The following is a 19135-nucleotide window of genomic DNA, read 5'->3' on the forward strand; positions in this document are numbered from 1 at the left end:
CATGCACATAGCAGAGGCAGGATCTGCACTGGGGCGGTGGGGGACCTCAGGCTTGGGCTGTGTTTTCCTGGCAATGAAGGCTCCCTTTTCTCTCCTTGCAGCGGCATGAGTTGGAGTTGGGGTTGGGCATCTGCCGGCAGCAGCATCCTAGCAGAATTTGGTACCTTGCACTTAGAATTCCTGCACCTCTCGGAGCTCTCTGGCAACCCGGTGTTTGCAGAAAAGGCAAGTACTTCCCAACTTGCTCTTTGGAGAACCGGTCTCTTCGTACTGCTGGGGTCAGCGCTGGAGCAAAGCAGCACCTTGGTCTGCCTGCAACAGACAGCACGGCAGCAAAGGGTCCCCTCTCCCCAGTGCCAGTACAACTCAGCAGAGCAGAAACCTTCCAGAGTGGGACACGGCTTCAGAAACCTGTGCCTCGCAGGCTGCAGAGGTCACCAGGCCTCAGAGCGTCCTCTGCACCAGCTCCTGGACAAGGTCGCAGCGAGCTGCATTTGGAGATCCCGGCACACCCCGGTGTTTCCTTTGGCCGTTTACATTTCCTGTAGCCCCTTCCCCTGCCTCCCCGTCGCCTGCAGCCGCCGGGGAGGTGGGGATGTTTTTGCCAATGTCTCAGTTGTGTGAAGTTGTAGCAAAAACTTACTCAGACAAGGGCACAGCCAAAATTAAACCATCTGTTGGATGCAGACTGCAAAAATAATTGTTACTTCTGATATCCTGATAGTAGTGCCTTGTACTTGCAGACCTTTTTACTCTAAACAGGCATTAAATGTTATGGTCCAGCCAGCAAGACTTCTGCTGAGGTTTCTTGCATAGGAAAGGCCTGACAGTTGACATATTGAATTCCTTTTGTGTAACTTGTAACTGAAAATCTATTAATATTATACATTACCTTCAGCTTTTTTTTCCACAAGTGATCTTGTAGTGGATGTGAGAGCAACTTAATGAATATGCTGTTGGATACCAGCAAGTCATTAGCTTTCGCTGCACGGCCCTAAGGAAGCAGCTTTGAGGGAGACAGATTGTTCCAGTTAGAATCCAGACTGCCCCCATGAGCCCAAAGGAAATGGGGCCTGTCCAGAGTCCCACAGTGGGGTGAAAACAGACAGTGGTTCTAGGATTGCCAATAAAAAGCTCAAAATGGTACTTGTCCAGGATGTTTCCAGTGCAGGTCTGTCAGCTGTGAAACAAGAAGAGAATCTGAAGAAGAGACAGGAAGGAAGAGAAGGAAGAAGCTGGTAGAGCAAAATGGAGAACAGGATGGAGTGTATGGAAAGCAGTAAGGGTGGGGTGAGCGAGAGAAGTGTTGCAGAGGGCACCAGGAGAGAAAAGCAGAGGGTGAAGGAAAACTGGAAACCCAGGGAACTCTATAGGGAAGATAGAGAAAGACTGGTGATTTGAAAGAAAAGAGACAAGCTAAAGATTCCTGAGGACAGTGCTAATGACAAATTGCTCAGAGGAAAAAAGACCAGTACAGGGAATAGTGGCATGGAAAGAAAACATGTGTGGAGGAAATGAAGGGGAGGGGAAGAGAGATGAGCACTGAAAACAAGGGCAAGAAGATGCACCGTTAAAAGCCAGAATTGCATCCATATTCCAGGCTCAAACTGTGGCATTTTGAGCCAGGGTCAAGGCTCTGTCCACCGCCTAACAAGTTTTTCTCTTTGCCTCCTAAGCCCATAGAGGGATAGGGCAGAAGCTTTCTAATGGACTCTCCTGAGCTGAGCGTGCCTGGTGCGTGCCACAGAAAATGTATCGCATTCATCCTAACACCCTCTGAGAGAAAAAGTGTAGGATGATGTGGGCTCAAACAGCCCATCCTGTGGGAAATTACTTCAGAGGAACAGATCAACTCATTAACTTGCAGCTTGGGACTTGTGTGATTTTAGCAAGAATAAAGTCCATCTGTGTCTCTTATTCAAACATGTCATTAATATGCCATGCTACTAAACTTCAGTAAATATTATGCAGCCTGACAACTTACTTGGAAGCACCAACTGAAGTTTGTAGCCAGCTTTTGGCGTACAAATTGTCTAATTTTATGAAAGGTTTAGAGTGTATTAGCTGCTCTGTAGGTTATAATAGAATATTTATGCTGCATACCGTTCAACTTTGTCCCTTATGAGAAAGGCCTATTGGATTTAATGGGGGTGAAACTAAGGGAGGTCTTAGAGAATAAGTACAGCTGTTTGAGCATGTTAAAGGAGCTGTCTGTTGTTGCAATTAAACGCCCCAATTCATCACGTTAAGTGACCACATAGTGAATTTAAGTACTGTATGAGTCACTCATCCCTGCCACTCCTTTCCCTTTGGATCATGGAAAAAATCACCCTCCGCATCTCATACATTTCCACCCAGATCCCAAATCCTCAGGATTGCTTCTGGACCACTGTTAGCAAACTGCTTCCACTGCTTTTTGAACTGGGGCCTTGCAGGGTTTTTAGAATAATTTCTAAAATCCTGCAGAGCTGGATGAAGATTGTGCTGAGGAGTCCAGCAGAACAGTTCCTCCATAACAGCCCTCTCACCAGAGCGCCATGCCACTGGGTTCTGCTCGCGTGATGATTCACAGCGTTACAGGCTGCTGTGCTTGTTCAGCCAGGGATCAGCACTGATGAATTACAGAGTTCAAGGTGACAGTGCAAAACCGTCGGCTTTTTCTGCAGAGAAGTAACATACTTCTTGTCTCTCGTCTCTCCTAGGTGATGAACATCCGCAAAGTCCTGAACAGAGTTGAGAAGCCACAGGGCCTTTATCCCAACTTTCTCAGCCCAGTGACAGGGAACTGGGTGCAGCGTAAGTATCGCTCTGCATTCAGAGTCCTGCCTGGAGCATTTCAGTCTTTCCATTATTCTTTAGGAAGCAATAGCAACTGTCAGAGCAGCAAGCCAAGGAAATGTCCTGTCAAGCAGCCTTTTATACATGTGATTAGATAATGCAGCCAGATTTGGAAGATGCAATATAGTAATTGTACACTTATTCCATCAGCCTTGTTTCCAGCTGAGTGTCTCACCTCCAGAGAGAATTAGGGCCTTTCTTGAACAGGGGAGGATAATGGTACATGGTTCATCACACAGATATTAGAAATCAGCACATCTCTTTAAGACCTTGTCCTGCGGTCGTCACATAGCCCACAGACCTACTTGGGAGTTGCACATGAGGGCTGTGGGCAGAAGCGCCAAGAGATTTACTTTCCGAGTGTGCTGCAGCAAGTAAGGAACCACCTGGAGAGGCAGAGGGCTTGCAGAGTCTCAGATCCCCTAGGACCTAGGGATGCGTTCTCTTGTGTGCATTCGTGTACCTGTCACCATGGTACCGCTGCGTAGTGCAATTTTGTGCAAGAAGGGTGAGACAAGTACCTGTTCTTTTCTCTTGTTGGGAACCCAGCACTGGCCAGCACTGAAGACATGGGCATTGAATAGATACTGCTCTGACATGGAAGAGGAGCAATAACCAGGGAAGGGCTTGAAAAGAGCAAGGAAATACTCAAAGCAGTATACCCAGGGAAAGATTATTTACTTTCCTGCTTCACACACACAGCCTCTTCCTTTCACAGAGAAGAGACTGTACCGCTCTCTTTGTGCCACCAAAGGGCAGAAGCTTGCTCTCTGATAGGAACGTGAGAGGCAACTTCTGCTGCTCTGCCCCAGATCTCTGACCTCAACTTTCCGCTCTGTTAAGGATTTGCTTGTTTTGGCAAGGGAGGGTTGCTGGATTTCTTTTTTCTCTGTCAAAGGAAAGAAAAGTCTCTTTTTGCAGAAGCTGTTTTTAACCTGTCAGTGGATTGCACTTGTATTGCTTAAGCAGTTTTCTTGGATTCATTGCATTACCTGGTGTCCCCGTGTCTCATTGCACTGTTTGCTCTGCTGATCTGATCACTCCAGACCTTGCTAACTAGCTGTATTAATAGCTCTGATTGTAACTGACAGGCAGTTGCATGGCTGCCATCATCTGAGACAGTGAGAGAACACTAGCTGTGAGCAGTCCCTGACCTTTAACTGCCACATCAGCACCTCTGATGGTAGTTGGCAGGGGGCTTGGTTTGAAAGGTGTCCCAGCAAAGCATCTTGGATGGTTGCAGTTGTCCCATTAAACCAGAGCTGTCCTTTGGTGCCGTGAGGAAAGAAAATAGGCTTCTGTGTTTGTCCCATGAGTTGATCTTCAAAGTTAGCCAATCCCTTTGTAAGCAGTTCAGCTTCCCCTCCACATTTGTCTGCAGAGTTGTTGCAATATGTTCCACTTGAAAAGCTAATCTCCCATCCCCTACTGCACCCCTGAGATGCCTTTTTCTTTAGGTTATTCCCAACTGGCAGCCACGCTGCACGTTTTCCCAGACACAAGCATAAATTTTGCCTACTCATTGGTGCTTGAGAGGAGAAGAGGTGCCTGTCTGTTGCCGTAACTGATCATTACAGAATCTTTGGGAAACCAAGGAGCTATGCTCTTAATTCAGATGGTTAAAATACTCAGCTTGATACTCAGTATCAATCTCTTCTGCCACTAATTTAATTCTATTGATGTGTGCAAATTTTATTTCATTGTGCTGACCTGCTCCCACCCCTTGCTGACATACAGAGGGGCCTGATGCGAGTTCTTGGAGCTCATTAAAAGTAGCCTCTGATTACTTGTTCTGGGATAGGCTGATTTATGCAAAAGGACTAGAGATACCCCTCAACTAGACTTTCACATCATGAGGGCAACTCATGGCACAGGCTGTTTGTGGCAGTTGCTGATAACGTGACCTTGTGGTCTGAATCCGTATTCCAGCCAGGGAAAAGGCTGATCAGCCTCTTCTGCATCTCCAGTATGGCTGGTGAGAAATAGATTAGGACCAAAGTAGGGAGGCAGCTGCAGCCTGCCACGGAGATGTTCCCTGTAGGTGCCAGGCTCTCATTTTCTCTCTTGTCATTAAAGCTCTTTGCGGGAAACTGTTTTTTCTTGGAATTGCTGTGATTTTCTTAAAAGGTGTATCTTTGACCTGGCTGAATGAGCAAATCTTCTAAATGAAGAGGCAGTGCTGTACCTCTTCTGAGTGCAGTTGTTACCTTTAGAAAATTAAAGCACAGTCCCCTGCTGAAATAAGAGATTTGTTTATGCAGAGTGCCTAGGAGGCAAATGCTGGCAAAGCTGATGCCATATGGAAAGCAATTATGTACCAGAGCTCCTGCTTTGGTGATTTTATGAATGACACACTTAGGATCACAGAGTTTCTCTTTAAAGACAGGCTGTGCAGCCAGTGTTTGCAAATAGTCTGTCCTCTTTTTTTTCTGAATTCATGCGTCTAATCTCATTGTTTTGCTGTGGATTATTCCGTGGATCATTGGACACACTGCGTCAGGTATATTTGCTCTTCAGGTCATGAAAATGCATGGCTGTTGATCTCTTCTGTTGGTAGGATTTAGCATTTAGAATAAGCCTCAGGACTTTATATAGGTACAGAGAAAGGGAAAATAAAAATCTGAACAGCTAATTCCGAAAACGCTGCTGCATCTGCTTACGTTTAAAATGGGGACAAGTGCAGATGCAGAGGTGGACACTGTTAATTAACAGGGATGGTTCAGTCCATGGTGTGGGTAATTTGTCTTGTTCTTCTAAAAAGGGGAGTACTTGGCTGCTTGAAAGAATGAACGCTGCTTTTTCCCCTGTGGTATAGTTTAAAGGTATAAATCCATCCTGCAGTTCCCCCCAGGCAGAAACCTGCAGCTGTCATGCCCGTTTCACAGCGCAATTCTTCAGCATCCTCCTCTCCAGTAAGGTCATAGCAGTGTGTACTCTGAGCAGATAGCCTTGAAAATCCCATTTCTGCAGAAGAAAATATTCAGTGCACATCCTCGTACCTGACTTTGTCATTTTAATATGCCAACAACCCCAGCCTTCCCCACGGCACAGAGTCCCACCATGAGCCAGGAATACACGACTGAGAGGTCCCTACGGCAGCCGCTTGCTGGCAGCTCTGTGTGATCCAGTACATGTTCTCCCTTTGCTGAGGCAGGGACGCAGCACCCGGTGGCTCCATATAGGTAGACATATATCGATACCTGCTATTGCTTTTGGTTTACAAGGCTGGGATTTGTGGTGATTGCTTCATAAACAGGAAGCATCCTCAAGTTGCAGTATAAATAACTCTTGCAAAATAAGACCTCTGAATAATTTTAGTAAGAGATACTAATGCTTTGTAAAATGACAGACCGCTTTTCTTCTGATTGCACTTTCCACCTTTCTTCCTTTTTGAAAGAGTAATGCTGCAAACTCTCCCCAGGAAACTGGAAAGAGAAAGGCTAGAACAAGGGCATTAAATAGGACATGGTTGTTTGCTCTTTGTAAAGCAACTGCTCATTGTGTGTCATGAACCTGAAGTTCTTTTCTGGCTTTCCCACTACAGACCATGTCTCCATTGGGGGGCTTGGGGACAGCTTTTATGAATATCTCATCAAATCTTGGCTGATGTCAGACAAGAAAGACTCTGAAGCTAAAAAGATGTACGACGATGCACTGGAGGTAAGGAGCAGGTTGCTGCTCTGTATTTTTTGTGGGGGACATTGTTCTTCAGAATGTTTCAGGCAAAAATGTGTTAGATCTTTGGGTTTCCTTGGTGTTCATTCCTCACCCTGTCCACTAAGTCTCCTGAAATCCTGATTTTCATCCCTTTAGGCAATAGAAAAGCACTTGGTCAAAAAGTCTGCTGGAGGATTGACCTACATTGCTGAATGGAGGGGTGGCATCTTGGATCACAAAATGGGCCACTTGGCTTGCTTCTCTGGGGGCATGATAGCACTTGGAGCTGAACACGCCGGAGAAGGGAGGAAGCAACATTACGTGGATCTCGCTGCAGAGATAACAAATACGTGTCATGAGTCTTATGCACGCTCAGGTAAACCTGTGGGCTGCCTAGAAAATGTTAGTAAGGGATAGCTTGCAGCCTGGGGAGACTCAGCTTTTGCGTGGCAGTGGTTTGCAGTAGGGTATTTTGTGCATCAGCAGCATCTGCATCCCTATATATGATTTTCACTTGTCTTTTCTGGGATATCTAGAAGAGAACGCAGTACCTAGCGGACAGCTGGAGCAGAGGGACAGGCAGATGTGAGCTCCTATGGCAGAGCTGAGAAATGAACCCAAAGCTGAATCCTAGTCCTGCCTGCCGGTCGCAGAGCTAGCCTTCTCCCAGCACGGCTGTAGTTTGAGTCTGTCTTTCCACATCCCTTTGCAGACAAGAAGGGGAGATTAACAGAGATTAGTTGCAGGGTGTCCCACTATGTGGAGCAGAGCATCTGAGAAGCCCAGTAGGAGAGTGTTGGAGACCTGCAGCTGCTGGTAGGAGCCAAAAAAAATGAAGTTACGCAGCCTCTCCCAGCTGTCTGAGCAGAGGCTGGCTGAGTCTTCCTGTTTCACAAGTCCGGTACAATTTGTTTCACCACCCAGGGTGCTTATCAGTCCGTGCTTTGGGAGAGCAGAGACTGGTGATGAATGAGAGATGGGGTTAGTTCTCTGCCTGCAGGGCTGTCAGCGAGATGGGCTTGCTTTGGACACCACTCCTCTCTTTGTAGGCATCTCTGTAGCTCTTCCGAGACTGCAGGCAGCGAAGCAGCAGTCTGCTTTCCGGGACCTTGTCAAGCACAGGTCTGTCTGCACCAGCTGTTCCCAAAAAGTGTTTCACACCTTCACCACATCAGCAAGCTCTTATTGGCAGCTGGTGTCCAGCATGTTTGCCCAATAAACCTCAAACTAACCTGAAATTATGTCTGCAAATAGCTCTTCCCTCCCCCCCCCCCAGCACTTACAGAACTAAAACAAGCCACCCGAACTAATAACGCTCTGGTCGTGAGTGCCTGGAGCCAATTTTCACCTTCAGCAATATCCATTAGCATAGAAAGGACAGTAGCAAGCCTGCCCACACTGGTTACGGTGCTGTCATTTCAGCAAGCTCATTGTTTTGCAGAGAATGTCTCTGCACATCACCCTGGCTCTCAGCAAACAGTCCAACTAGTGAACGCTGTTGGATCCCCACGCAGGCAGGAGGGCCCAGGGAAGGTGTGCAAAATATTTAGAGAAATAAAATCACTCCCTCAAACACAACCTTGTGGTAGACACGTGGGTGCAGCAAGAGAAACCTTGTAGCATGATCATAAGCAACGTCTATGCTCAGTTTCCCTATTCGAATAAGGAGAGCGTTGGCATTGAAAGTAGGGATCTGAGTGCTAGCTAATGCTTGCAAGAGATTGAGATTCTCATGCAAGGGACACTCAAAAAGACCAGGGTACTCTTAATGTTTTATTTATGAAATACCAGTGAAATTGATTAAGCCTTCCCTATCATCGTGATGTCTTCGTTTCAAAGAGGCTGCTGGTGGACCTGGAGGAAAGGCAGAAGAAGCGATTGCAGGTCCCAGGTACCACTTCTTGGAGCCTCCCTGCCGCAGTGCGGGTGAAATGGCTCAGTCTGGTGGGCTGATAATTGTGAAACAAACCCCCTGCCTGGGAGCAGCGTATCAATATCTCTGTGAGGGCAGGGTCAGCAGCATGGCTAGATTTTCCTCTGAATGTGTTTTCTCTTGGAGGCTTTACAACAGGATCTGCCTCTCTGTTCTTTCTCATCTGGGTTGTGAATTTGTCTTCAATGGCGAACTCTGCTCTCAGGGTCAGGGGCAGTGCAGCTCCTAGGAGGAAATACCAGCCCAGCAAAAGTGCTAGGACGTGGGGGGATTTGTACCTGCCACTCCACGCTCAAATCTCATCCAAGTCTGTGTTTTGTCAGTTGTATCCACCCTCAGAAACACTTTATCCTCATCTAGGAAGTACCCAGACATGCCACAGAATGAGCAGCACCTGGAGTGGCAGCGGGTGCAGCTCCTGCGCTCTGTGGAGATGCCCCTGGTTTATCATCAGCTGTGAGGCTGATCTGAGTGATAGCACAAGCATGACCGATCTGCTCATCTGACCTCATGCAAGCCTTAGTTAAATGTTGGCAGCCTGAGCAGCATAAAAGCACCTGAACAGTCTGGTTACTGCTTTCTCCTCAGACTAATCGTTGCATGTGTGTGATTTTGTCTAGATACCAAACTTGGCCCCGAAGCTTTTCGCTTTGATGCTGGAACTGAAGCCATGGCAACCAGACTCAGCGAGCGCTACTACATCCTACGTCCAGAAGTGGTAGAAAGCTACATGTACATGTGGCGGCTGACACACGATCCCAAGTACAGGCAGTGGGGCTGGGAGGTGGTGAAGGTATGGTTGGAAAATTCGCAGTAATAACTCTTACAGGCTGCTGAATTCTTACAAAAATCTTTCCTTCGGTCAGTAAAAAGAGCAGAAATAATTTAAATTGTGTTAGACACTAAGGCGCGTTAGCAATGGAGTGGGAATACACAAAATAGTCTAATTTAGTGTGGTGTCTCTGTTTGACCATTGGGAATGTTTTCTTCTCCCTTTTGGGCTACGATGAAGTCAATCAGTCAGTCAAAACAGTGGAGGTGTATGGAGAGGAGTGCTGCAGACAGCGAAACCAGCTATTAATGTAACAGCCCTCTGCAAAAAGGAGTCAGCCTGCTATCTGCAATATCTGGACTCAGAACCACTGGTTCGTAGCTGGCCAGGGAAAATCAGCAAACCTGCCTTTGCCCTTTGTTTTGTCTGCTTCCCACAGAGATCTGCCAGCCAGAAAGTCCCTCACCTCTTTCTAGCTCATGCAGTAGCTGGTTGGCTGCTACCGCACATCCTAGCAGGGGCTGCGTTTCAGTGACAGAACTGTCCTTCATCTGCTGCTCTGGAGAAGCGGCTCCGCGAGCAGCTAGAGTTGCCACTGGAGATCTGGGCTTGCTATGTGTGTAACGTCAAGGTCAATCAATCAACTAACTTAGGCAGTTTACGTTTCTCTTGCTATTTCATTAGAACGAGCTTTATTCCCAGAGTCTGAAGTAATCACCACACTCTCCAGTGAGAGACAGAGGCTACTATAAACCTGGAATTTGATTTGTACAGCTGACTTGTAATGCAACTGATGATGATTAATGAGTTACTGCGTGCTATTTTGTGTTACTGAGATTTTTTTCCTTTCTCAGGCCCTGGAAAAACATTGTAGAGTAGAAGCTGGTTTTTCCGGCATCCGAGATGTTTACACCACAACCCCAACCCATGACAACATGCAACAGAGTTTTTTCCTCGCAGAGACTCTGAAGTAAGTCTGGTATCACAAAGGGCTTTCAGGGTAGCATCATTCCTGCAGCATCAACACTCTTGTCTGCTTAATAAGTCTCTAATAATAAGGGGGAAGTCTTACACTCTGTGTGGAAAACTGGGCAAGGCTCTGGGTGCTGTAAAGCTTTGGTAGCTTCCTCCTGTAGAGCCACTGCTGTCATCGACACTCTCAAGGGTTCTGCTCGTGTGCTGGATTTAAAGGACTCGTCCTGTGATCTAGAGCTGCTCGAAGTGGGAGGCTCTGACCGCTGAGCCCCTTTGAATTTAGCTCTGATGGTTTAAGAGACAGCCGCCTCCTCTGCCACGTTAATGTCCTGCACGCAGAGGAGGCACAACCAGGGCCTGAATTTGCTGCACCTTGGTGCAGATCTTCCTTTGCTGGTAGCATGAGCTAATGTTTGTGGGGTGGCTGAGCGCAGATGCCCGTCCCCTTTGGCCACCTTTGCACCAGGGCTGGTAGTTTCCCGCAGGAGAGTGAGGCAGAGAGTCAGGAAAAGTGTCACCATGAACTGTGGCAGCTGAGGCCAATGGCAGCCCCCGTCACAGTCCTGCTGACGCTGCTTGCTTGTGCGTGCTCGGAGTCCCACCCGAGTTCCCTTTAATCTGCCTTTGTGTCCATCTTCTTCCCACCCACCCTTGCCTTCTGGCTCCAGGTACCTCTATCTTCTGTTCTGTGAAGATGACGTGCTGTCCCTGGACGACTGGGTGTTCAACACAGAGGCTCACCCCCTGCCAGTCAACCACACGAACTTTAAAGCAAGTGTGCAGTAGCGAGGCCATTGCCCAGCGCCCGGGTTCTGCAGCGTCGGCGGGTTACTGCATTTCCTTTCCATTAAAGGAATTCGCGTTGTTCCTAAAATGGTATTTTGGGGCACTAGTCCAATTCCGGACAGTATTATATTGGGGAGATGAAACCGTGACACAAGCACCTTCTTTTCCTCTGTGAGGAGCTTTATTAGCCTGATAATGAGATGTTTATTCTGGGCCATATTGTACACAGTTCATAGACATTCCTTTATACAGAGAATTTATATGAAATCCACTGACTTTGCTTTATAGTGGCCAAAGGACTGGAATTTTGCCATAAAATAGACTACACACACACACATCCTCCGTTCGTTTTTCTGTTTCATTTTTGCCTTTGATATACGCTTGGGTTTATCACCTTTCTAACTGACGATTTTCAATATACTGTGCTTTCTAGGTGGTAGGCTTTCTAGGCTCTTTAGGAAAGACAGGATAGGAGAACGAGGAAGGGGAGCTGTCTTTTATGTGAGAGAGCAGCTGGAGTGCATGGAGGTCTGCCTGGGGATGGATGAGGAGCTGAGAGTTTACAGGTTAGGATTAAAGAGAGGACTGGTAGAGGTGACATTATAGTGGGTGTCTGCTACAGGCCACCTGACCAGGAAGAAAAGTGGATCAGGCCCTCTGCAGACAGGCAGGAGCAGCCTCAGGTTTGAATTTGCAGGCCCTGGTCCTCAGGGGGGACTTCAGCCACCGCAATATCTGCTGAAAGGACAACACAGCAGGATGTAAAGAATCCAGGAGTAGACTGATGGTAACTTCCTCCTCCGAGTGACAGAGGACCCAACGAAGAGAGGTGCTTTGCTGGACCTCATACTCACCAACAAGCAGGGGCTTATTGGGGATGTGAAGATCAAAGGCAGCTTTGGCTGCAGTGGCCATGAGATGGTGGAGTTCAGGATCCTGAGGAAGGAGGGTGAAAAGCAAGCTCACAACCCTGGACTTCAGGAGAGCAGACTTTGGTCTCTTCAAAGATCTGCTTGAAAGAGTCCTGTGGGATAAAACCCTGGAGGGAAGAGGGACCTGAGAAAGCCAATTAATATTGAAGAATCACATCCTCCAAGCTCAAGAGAGTTACATTCCAATGAGCAGGAAGTCAGGTAAAAATGCCAGGAGGCCTGTGTGGATGAACAGAGAACTCCTAGCCAAACTCAGACACAAAAAGGAGAAGCATACAGAGGGTGGCAGCAAAGAGGGGTAACCTGGGAGGCCTGGAGAAACATTGTCTGAGCATCCAAGGCTAACGTTAGGAAAGCTGAAGCCCAAATGGAATTGAATTCAGCCAGGAATGTCAAAGACAACAAGAAGGGCTTCTATAAGAACATAGGCAACAAAAGGAAGACTAGGAAAATGTGGGCCCATTGCTCAACAAGACAGGGTACCTGGTTACACAGGTTGAAATACCAAATGTCACCTTTGCCTCAGTCTTCACCAACAAGACCAGCCTTCAGGAATTGCAGGTTCCACAGGCTAGGGGGAAAGGCTGGAACACGGAAGATGTACCCTTGGTGGAAGAAGATCAGGTCAGGGAATACTTAAGTAAACTGGACATACTGGTCATAAGTCCATGAGTCTTGAAGGGATGCACCCACAAGTGCTGAGGGAGCTGGCAGATGTCATTGCACCACCGCGCTTAATAATCTTTGATCGATCATGGCGACTGGGAGAAGCGCCCAAAGACTGGAGGAAAGCAGATGTCACTCCTGTCTTCAAGAAGGGCAAGAAGGAGGACCCAGGGAACTATAGGCTCATCAGCCTCACCTCAACCACTGGGAAGGTGATGGGGCTGCTAATCCTGAAAACCATTTCCAGGCACACAAACAACAAATAATTCTTCTGGAATAGCCAGCATGGCTTCACCGAGGGGGATGTCATGCTTAACCAATTTGATGAAGTTCTGTGATGAAATGACTGGCCTGGTAGATGAGAGGAGAGCAGCAGGTATTGTCTGCCTGGACTTCAGGAAGGACTTTGACACTGTCTCCCAGAATATCTTCATAGACAAACTGTTGATGTATGGGGTAGATGAGCAGACGGTGAGGTGGGTTGAAAACTGGCTGAATGTTTGGGCACAGAGGTGACATGAAGTCTAGCTGGAAGCCAGTAACTAGCAGAGTACCCCAGGGCTCAACACTGGGTCCAGTCCTGTTTAACATCTTCATTAATGATCTGGATGATGGGGCAGAGTATACCCCCAGCAAGTTTGCTGATGATGCAAAACTAGGAGAGGTGGCTGATACACCAGAGGGTCGTGCTGCCATCCAGAGGGACCTCAACAGGCTGGAGAAGTGGGCTGATAAGAACCTAATGAAGTTCAACAAGCAGAAGTGCAAAGTCCTGCACCTGGGAAGGAACAATTCCGTGCACCAGTGTATGCTGGGGCACCCAGGTGCACAGCAGCTTGGCAGAAGAGGACCTAGGGGTTCTGTGGACACCAGCTTGACCATGAGCCTGCAGTATGCTCTTGCAGCAAGGAAGGCTAATGGTATCCTGGGCTGCGTTAGACAAAGTTTTGCCAGCAGGGCAAGGGAGGTGATCCTTCTCCTCTACTCAGCACTGGTGAGGCCACACCTGGAGCACTGTGTCCAGTTCTGGGCTCCTCAGTAGAAGAGAGACATAGGCATACTGGAGAGAGTCCAACAAAGGGCCACGAAGATCATTAAGGGACTGGAATATCTCTCCTGTGAGGAAAGGCGAAGAGCTGGGACTGGTTAGCCTGGAGAAGAGAAGGCTCAGGAGGGACCTTCTTACTGTATATAAATACCTGAAGGGAGGGTGCAGCGAGGACGGAGCCAGGCTCTTTCCAGGGGTGCCCAGTGACAGGACCAGAGGCAGTGAGCATAGACTGAGACGCAGGAGGGTCCCTCTGAACATGAGGAAACACTTTTTTGCTCTGAGGGTGACTGAGCACTGCCACAGGTTGCCCAGGGAGGCTGTGGCCTCTCCATCCTTGGCGATATTAAAAAACCGCTTGGTCGCAGTCCTGGGCACCTGGCTCTGGGTGGCCCTGCTTGGGCAGCGGGGTTGGAGCAGATGACCTCCAGAGGTCCCTGCCAGCCGCAACCGTGCTGTGGTTCTGTGATCGTGGTGTCAAAATTGTAACTAAATCAAAACTTGTCTGCAAAATTCTTGATCCTAACGTATTTTTGTATACTTTTCCTGTGCTCTTAAAACACATTTACCACGCATCACATCTCATTTAACTTTTCTTTATCGTTTCTGTGTTTTTCTACTTTATTTGGAACTAAATGTTATGAATCACTTGTAATAATTTCACTGCTGTAATAGTCAAATCTGTGAAACAGAATAAAAGTCTTGTAAAATAAAAAGCATGTTTGGGTTGATCCTCTTTAAAGCCATCTGTCAAAGACCTGTTACGTCATGCTTGGAATAACTAGGTGACAATACTGGTTGATTTCAAGAATATTTCACAATAGATGCTGATTTCCGGAGTAATCCAGCCAGTGTATGGGCAGCAATTCCCATCTGCACCGGCTCGCTTAAATTGCTTGTTCACCATCTGATATGGGTTAGCAGGAGTTCTACTCAATGTCTTATTTTTCTAGCAAAAAATAAATAATCCCCAGCCAAGTTTGCTCTTTGGTGTACATTGTTTTGGGAACGAAGTAACAGAAGAAAAAGAAAGGAAAAAATTGAAGCCAGATTCCTCATCGCCCAGCCACTGAACGAGCAGTTTTGCCGGTGCGTCCTCTGGCTCTGAGCGGGATGACGGCCCAGCGATGCTCGCACACCGCTCCTGCTCCGACCCTGGCAGCCGCGAGTGCCTGCTGAACAGTTCTGGCAACAGGGGCTGGATCGGGGGTCAGCGTCCATCCTCCCAGCAGCCTTTCCTCTGGTCACTGCAAAGCTGCACGACGGATCATTTTGTTCATTCTTGTGACATTCTCTTGATAATTGGTTCATTCAGCAGCCTCGGAAGATAAAGTTGCTTTGAGCAAGCCGTGAAAACAAAAATTGTGTTTCTGAATTCACGCCTTTGTAATTCCCCGAGAGAAATAAGGTTGTCAGATGGGGACTTAGCATTATCCCGGGGATAAAGATACTGGCTGGTAAGCTTGGCCTAGAGGAATGGTTATTGGTAAATAAACATCTTGGGAGTGAGTTGCGTTATCCGAGAGATTGGATACCAGGAAGCTGGTTTAGCTCAGAGGATTTTTATAATGGATTAAGGAAATTCTGTAAATAAAAATGTCCTGCTCTTGGAGTAACTCAAAACACTTTGCCTGGCAAAATTTAAACCCCTCAAATAAATAGCGTGGTTCTAGTTTGCTTTGGAGATCTATCCTTGGTGTTACATTAAAACTCTGCTCTTGTTTCCTCTTCCACACAAGTGAGCAAGAACGGTATTAGTAGTCACACACACTTCTGGAGGAGAGCTGCTGCTTTCCCACAGTTCAGTGCCTGCATCACAAATAGGGAGTTTTTTTAATTGCCTGGCATGCCTGACAATGTAAAGCTTATCAAGATGTTTGCTTACCAAGACACTCGTATGGAGCTCAGCACCGGTCACAACGAAAGCTTGTTACCAACAGCCAGGCTTGAAAACTGCCACTCTCGTAGACCACGATTCTGCAGATGCTTCTGCCTGTGCTCGCAGATATCCACAGTTAAATCCCTGAGGCCAGTGGATTCATCCCAGGCATCAAGTTAAGCAGGCATGTGTTTAGCGGGAGTAAAGGTTTCTTCCAAGGATCAGCTTTGTTCCAAGGCCTGGCCCTGTGCCACAACAGGGATTCTGCTGTCCGACAGCGATGCAGGTAACAGAAATGTTTGCCCCACTGGTGTCTTGAAATGCTTCTGCCCTTTGCTGGCTCCTCTGCACACCTCGAGCCTTGGCTGGATGCTCTTCCTCGAGCCGAGCCCTCAGCCCTGGGAGCCCTGTGTGCAGAAGCAGGCTCTGGGGTGTCCTGACCTTGCGCCCGCCCTGTACGTGTCCTGCTGGGTGGGGTGGCGGGACGACTCCTGCTCCTCCAGATGGGAACCCCTTGGGTTGCACACTCTGCATAGATAAAGAAGTGAACCAGAGGTTTGGTTTGAAATGTCTGATGGAAGGGATCTGGGGAGATGTGTGTCTTTGGGCTGCTTTCCTGCCTTTCAGTCAGGCACATGGGACACCGGTGGGAATTCTGTTGTTGATTTGTGACAGGTTTTTTTCTGGTTTGGAGTCATCTTACCAGGAAATGTGACCAGCCTAGGTTATTTCCCATTTCCCCTCTTACATTCAAATTTAGGAGCTGTGATTACCATGTTAATTTTCACCGTCAGAACATGTGGCCCTATTTTACATCAGAAGGAATTTCCTGTAGATGAAGTTCTGATAAAGTTGCATTAGTGGTAGAGATGGAGACTAATAACTGTCGCTTGTAGAATGGCTGGCTGTTGTCACCTGACCGTACAAGGAGATAAGACAAAACTATCCAGAAAACAAATGCATCTTTTTGTAACCCACACTTCATTTTTACGGCATTATTAAATTCCCTTGGAAGGCTTTCAGCAGAATTGGTTATTGAATTCAAAAGCCTGGCAGTTGTCGTATTTTTCCACATACGTTTTGATCTGATCTGTTTATCTGATTGTTTCAGATGTGATGCATCGAGCGCTGGCTCCCAGTGCTAGCGGTTGCAAAGTTTCAGCAGTTACTTCTGATCACGTTTGGGCCTTTGGCTTCATTCCCTGCGGAGCCTCAAACAGGTACCGTGCTGTAATTAGGAATCCTCTCAATCAAGCACCCCAGCGTTGTAAATGCTTTTGTTTAGTGCAAGCCAGCGAGTGTCAGACCTGCGGGTGACCCACCAGATTGGATTGCTTCCTGCTGAATAGGGAAGGCCGAGGGGGAGTGAGGAATGCACGCCCCTGGGAATCGGGTAGGCATAAACGCTCTACTTCGAGATGTCTCAGCCAAACGTCATTTCTCTCCGCAGGCTTTGCTGGCCATTCTTTTTCCAGAATAAATTGTGCGTTTTCCATGGCTGTGAAGCTTTGTCACAGCGCATCGCCGGAGCAGGATGCAAGCCCCTCCTCTGCAGTAAGCGCACCTCTGGTTTTCTTGCCCTCTTCGCAAAGCCCCATGTGAAACCAGACTTGGATGCTCCGCGTTCCGTACTGTTTTCCAGAGGGTTAATGCTTTTGAGCCTCAGTCTGGTCGGGACTTGCTTCCTCAGGGGGGTTTCTGTTTCCAGGTGCTTTCTCCATTTGTGCACAGAGTTCAGATTTTAACGCCGCCTTCCATTCGTTACACCATGATCGCTTTGACTTTAAAACCAGCCAGGGTTTCAGGCTATGGGAATGGGGCCATCAATTGAAACGAGGACAGGGTTTCTCTGCTCTCACGACGTGCCGCTCTGGAACGTGGAGTTACTGCATGTAGTCCAACATTTGGAAAACCCATCCCTCCACTGCAAAAAAGGTCTCTCCAAGTTTTTTATCCCTGCTCCTGATTTCTCACTATTTTTCTTATTTTCAGCGGGACTCTCTCCCTGCTGGCAAAGGGGAAATCTGGGATAGTTTTTCCTGCTGGGTGAATGTTCTTGGTGGAAATCTTCCTTGTTATTTCTCTATCATGAGGATTTCCTTTGATACAAGCGTGCCGGGGTAGGCCACACAGCAGATGTCTGGATATTTAAAATTCTTCCTGAGCGCTGTAATCTGTAATCTCAAGAACCAGCAGTGTAGAGCCAGGAGCTGTTGGTTTAGTTCTGCTTCGAGAAGGATTAATTCCCACCAGATATCCTGAATTATTTCACCTTTTGTCTTTCATTCTTTTTCCTGTCAAACAATTCATCCGTTTGTCATCTTTATATGGTCGCTGATAACACTGGAAATGGTTCAGGTGTAAAATGAGCCCCTCTGCTTCTCATCTGAATGGTATTTCGGCTCTGCCCGCCACCCCGTCAGGTCTCCTTCTCCATCTCGGTGTCTGCAGGCTTTGTCATCTCCTATCACCTCTCGCTCTTGCTCGTTTCCCAGACACCCAAGCACATTTATCCTGTTTCAAAGCTATCTCGTCCTGTTACATTTTGTGCTCTAAAGGTACTTTCTAGGTTATTTGAGGTAAGCAAAAGCTCTCCACACCTCACTGCCCAGCCTAATGAGTCCGGGAAGTTTTAAAGCACATCTGCTTAAAGTGCTGGAGCGCTTAACTCGTTCACGCCTGTCTCTGCTCCCAGACATTATTTCAGTGCTCTGTTAATTCCGTTCCTCCCATCTCCTCCCCACGGCCCAAGCACCGACTCTTTGACGGATGGGGAGGTGGGGAGCAAAGGAGCAGCGGCAGAGTTTCGTGAATGTTTTCTTCAGCAGAAGGAACCTTCTCCTTCCTCCCTTGGCCATGCGGATGTCACGGCACTGATCTGAGACGCAAATCACGCAGCATTTATTCTGTCGCTGGGCTCCCCAGCCTGGTGCTCTGCATTGCCCAAGCTTGCACCGTCCCTGCAAGAGAAACTCGAAGGGCTACATGGGGATCTGTGGCAGAGGGAGGAGCAGTGCCCAAGTCCCAAGGAGGAGGCTGTGCCTCCCCTTCACCAGCGGAGCCCTGCTCCCTCCAGTCTCGCTGTGGTCTGCGAGAAAGTGCACGATGCGATTTATTTTATTTTTTTGTCCCAGGAATTGCTCAAAACTCTGCACGCTCCTAGCCCGCTCTGCCCAGGATTGCCTGCCTCTTCCTCCTTCCTCGACGCGGCTGCCACCGCTCTCTTAATGCCTTGGTCATGCTCTCCTTGTCTCCAACCAAAACGCTCTTTAAAACCGAAAACAAAAATGATTAGGCAGGCTTAGGAAAAAGCTTCAAAGGATGAAACGCTTCTTGCTACCCTTAGCGAGATCAAACGCTCTGTGCCGTTAGCCCCGCGGCAGCAGAAAGCGGCACTAAATCTTCCCCGGCAATCAGGGGATTTCAGTGGCGGTGCGGGATGGCTCGTGAGGAGGAGACGGGATTTATGAGGAAAGATTAAAATGACTATGAGGAGCTGGGCTTGTTCAGCCTGAAGAAGAGAAGGCTGCAAGGGGACCTAATAAATGCTTACAAATATGTGCAGGGTGGGTGTCAGGAGGATGGGGCCAAGCTCTTTTCAGTGGTGCCCAGTGACAGGACAAGGGGCAACGGGCACAAACTGAAGCAG

At 47.9% G+C, this 19135-nt stretch overlaps 1 protein-coding gene across 2 annotated transcripts in view; it reads left to right on the forward strand.

Moving 5' to 3' along the window:
* Window positions 1–14323, forward strand: part of MAN1C1 (mannosidase alpha class 1C member 1) — a 68417-nt gene extending 54094 nt beyond the window's left edge. For both annotated transcript variants that reach the window (XM_075438076.1, XM_075438077.1), the window contains 7 exons: window positions 102–225; window positions 2703–2796; window positions 6383–6498; window positions 6652–6871; window positions 9049–9221; window positions 10055–10170; window positions 10844–14323. In XM_075438076.1, the coding sequence (XP_075294191.1) occupies window positions 102–225; window positions 2703–2796; window positions 6383–6498; window positions 6652–6871; window positions 9049–9221; window positions 10055–10170; window positions 10844–10961 (961 nt within the window). In that variant the 3' untranslated portion in view covers window positions 10962–14323. The remainder of the gene's footprint in view (window positions 1–101; window positions 226–2702; window positions 2797–6382; window positions 6499–6651; window positions 6872–9048; window positions 9222–10054; window positions 10171–10843) is intronic.
* The last annotated feature ends 4812 nt before the right edge of the window (window positions 14324–19135 follow it).

The sequence above is a fragment of the Opisthocomus hoazin genome, chromosome 17, assembly GCF_030867145.1.
Source record: "Opisthocomus hoazin isolate bOpiHoa1 chromosome 17, bOpiHoa1.hap1, whole genome shotgun sequence".
NCBI lineage: Eukaryota > Metazoa > Chordata > Aves > Opisthocomiformes > Opisthocomidae > Opisthocomus > Opisthocomus hoazin.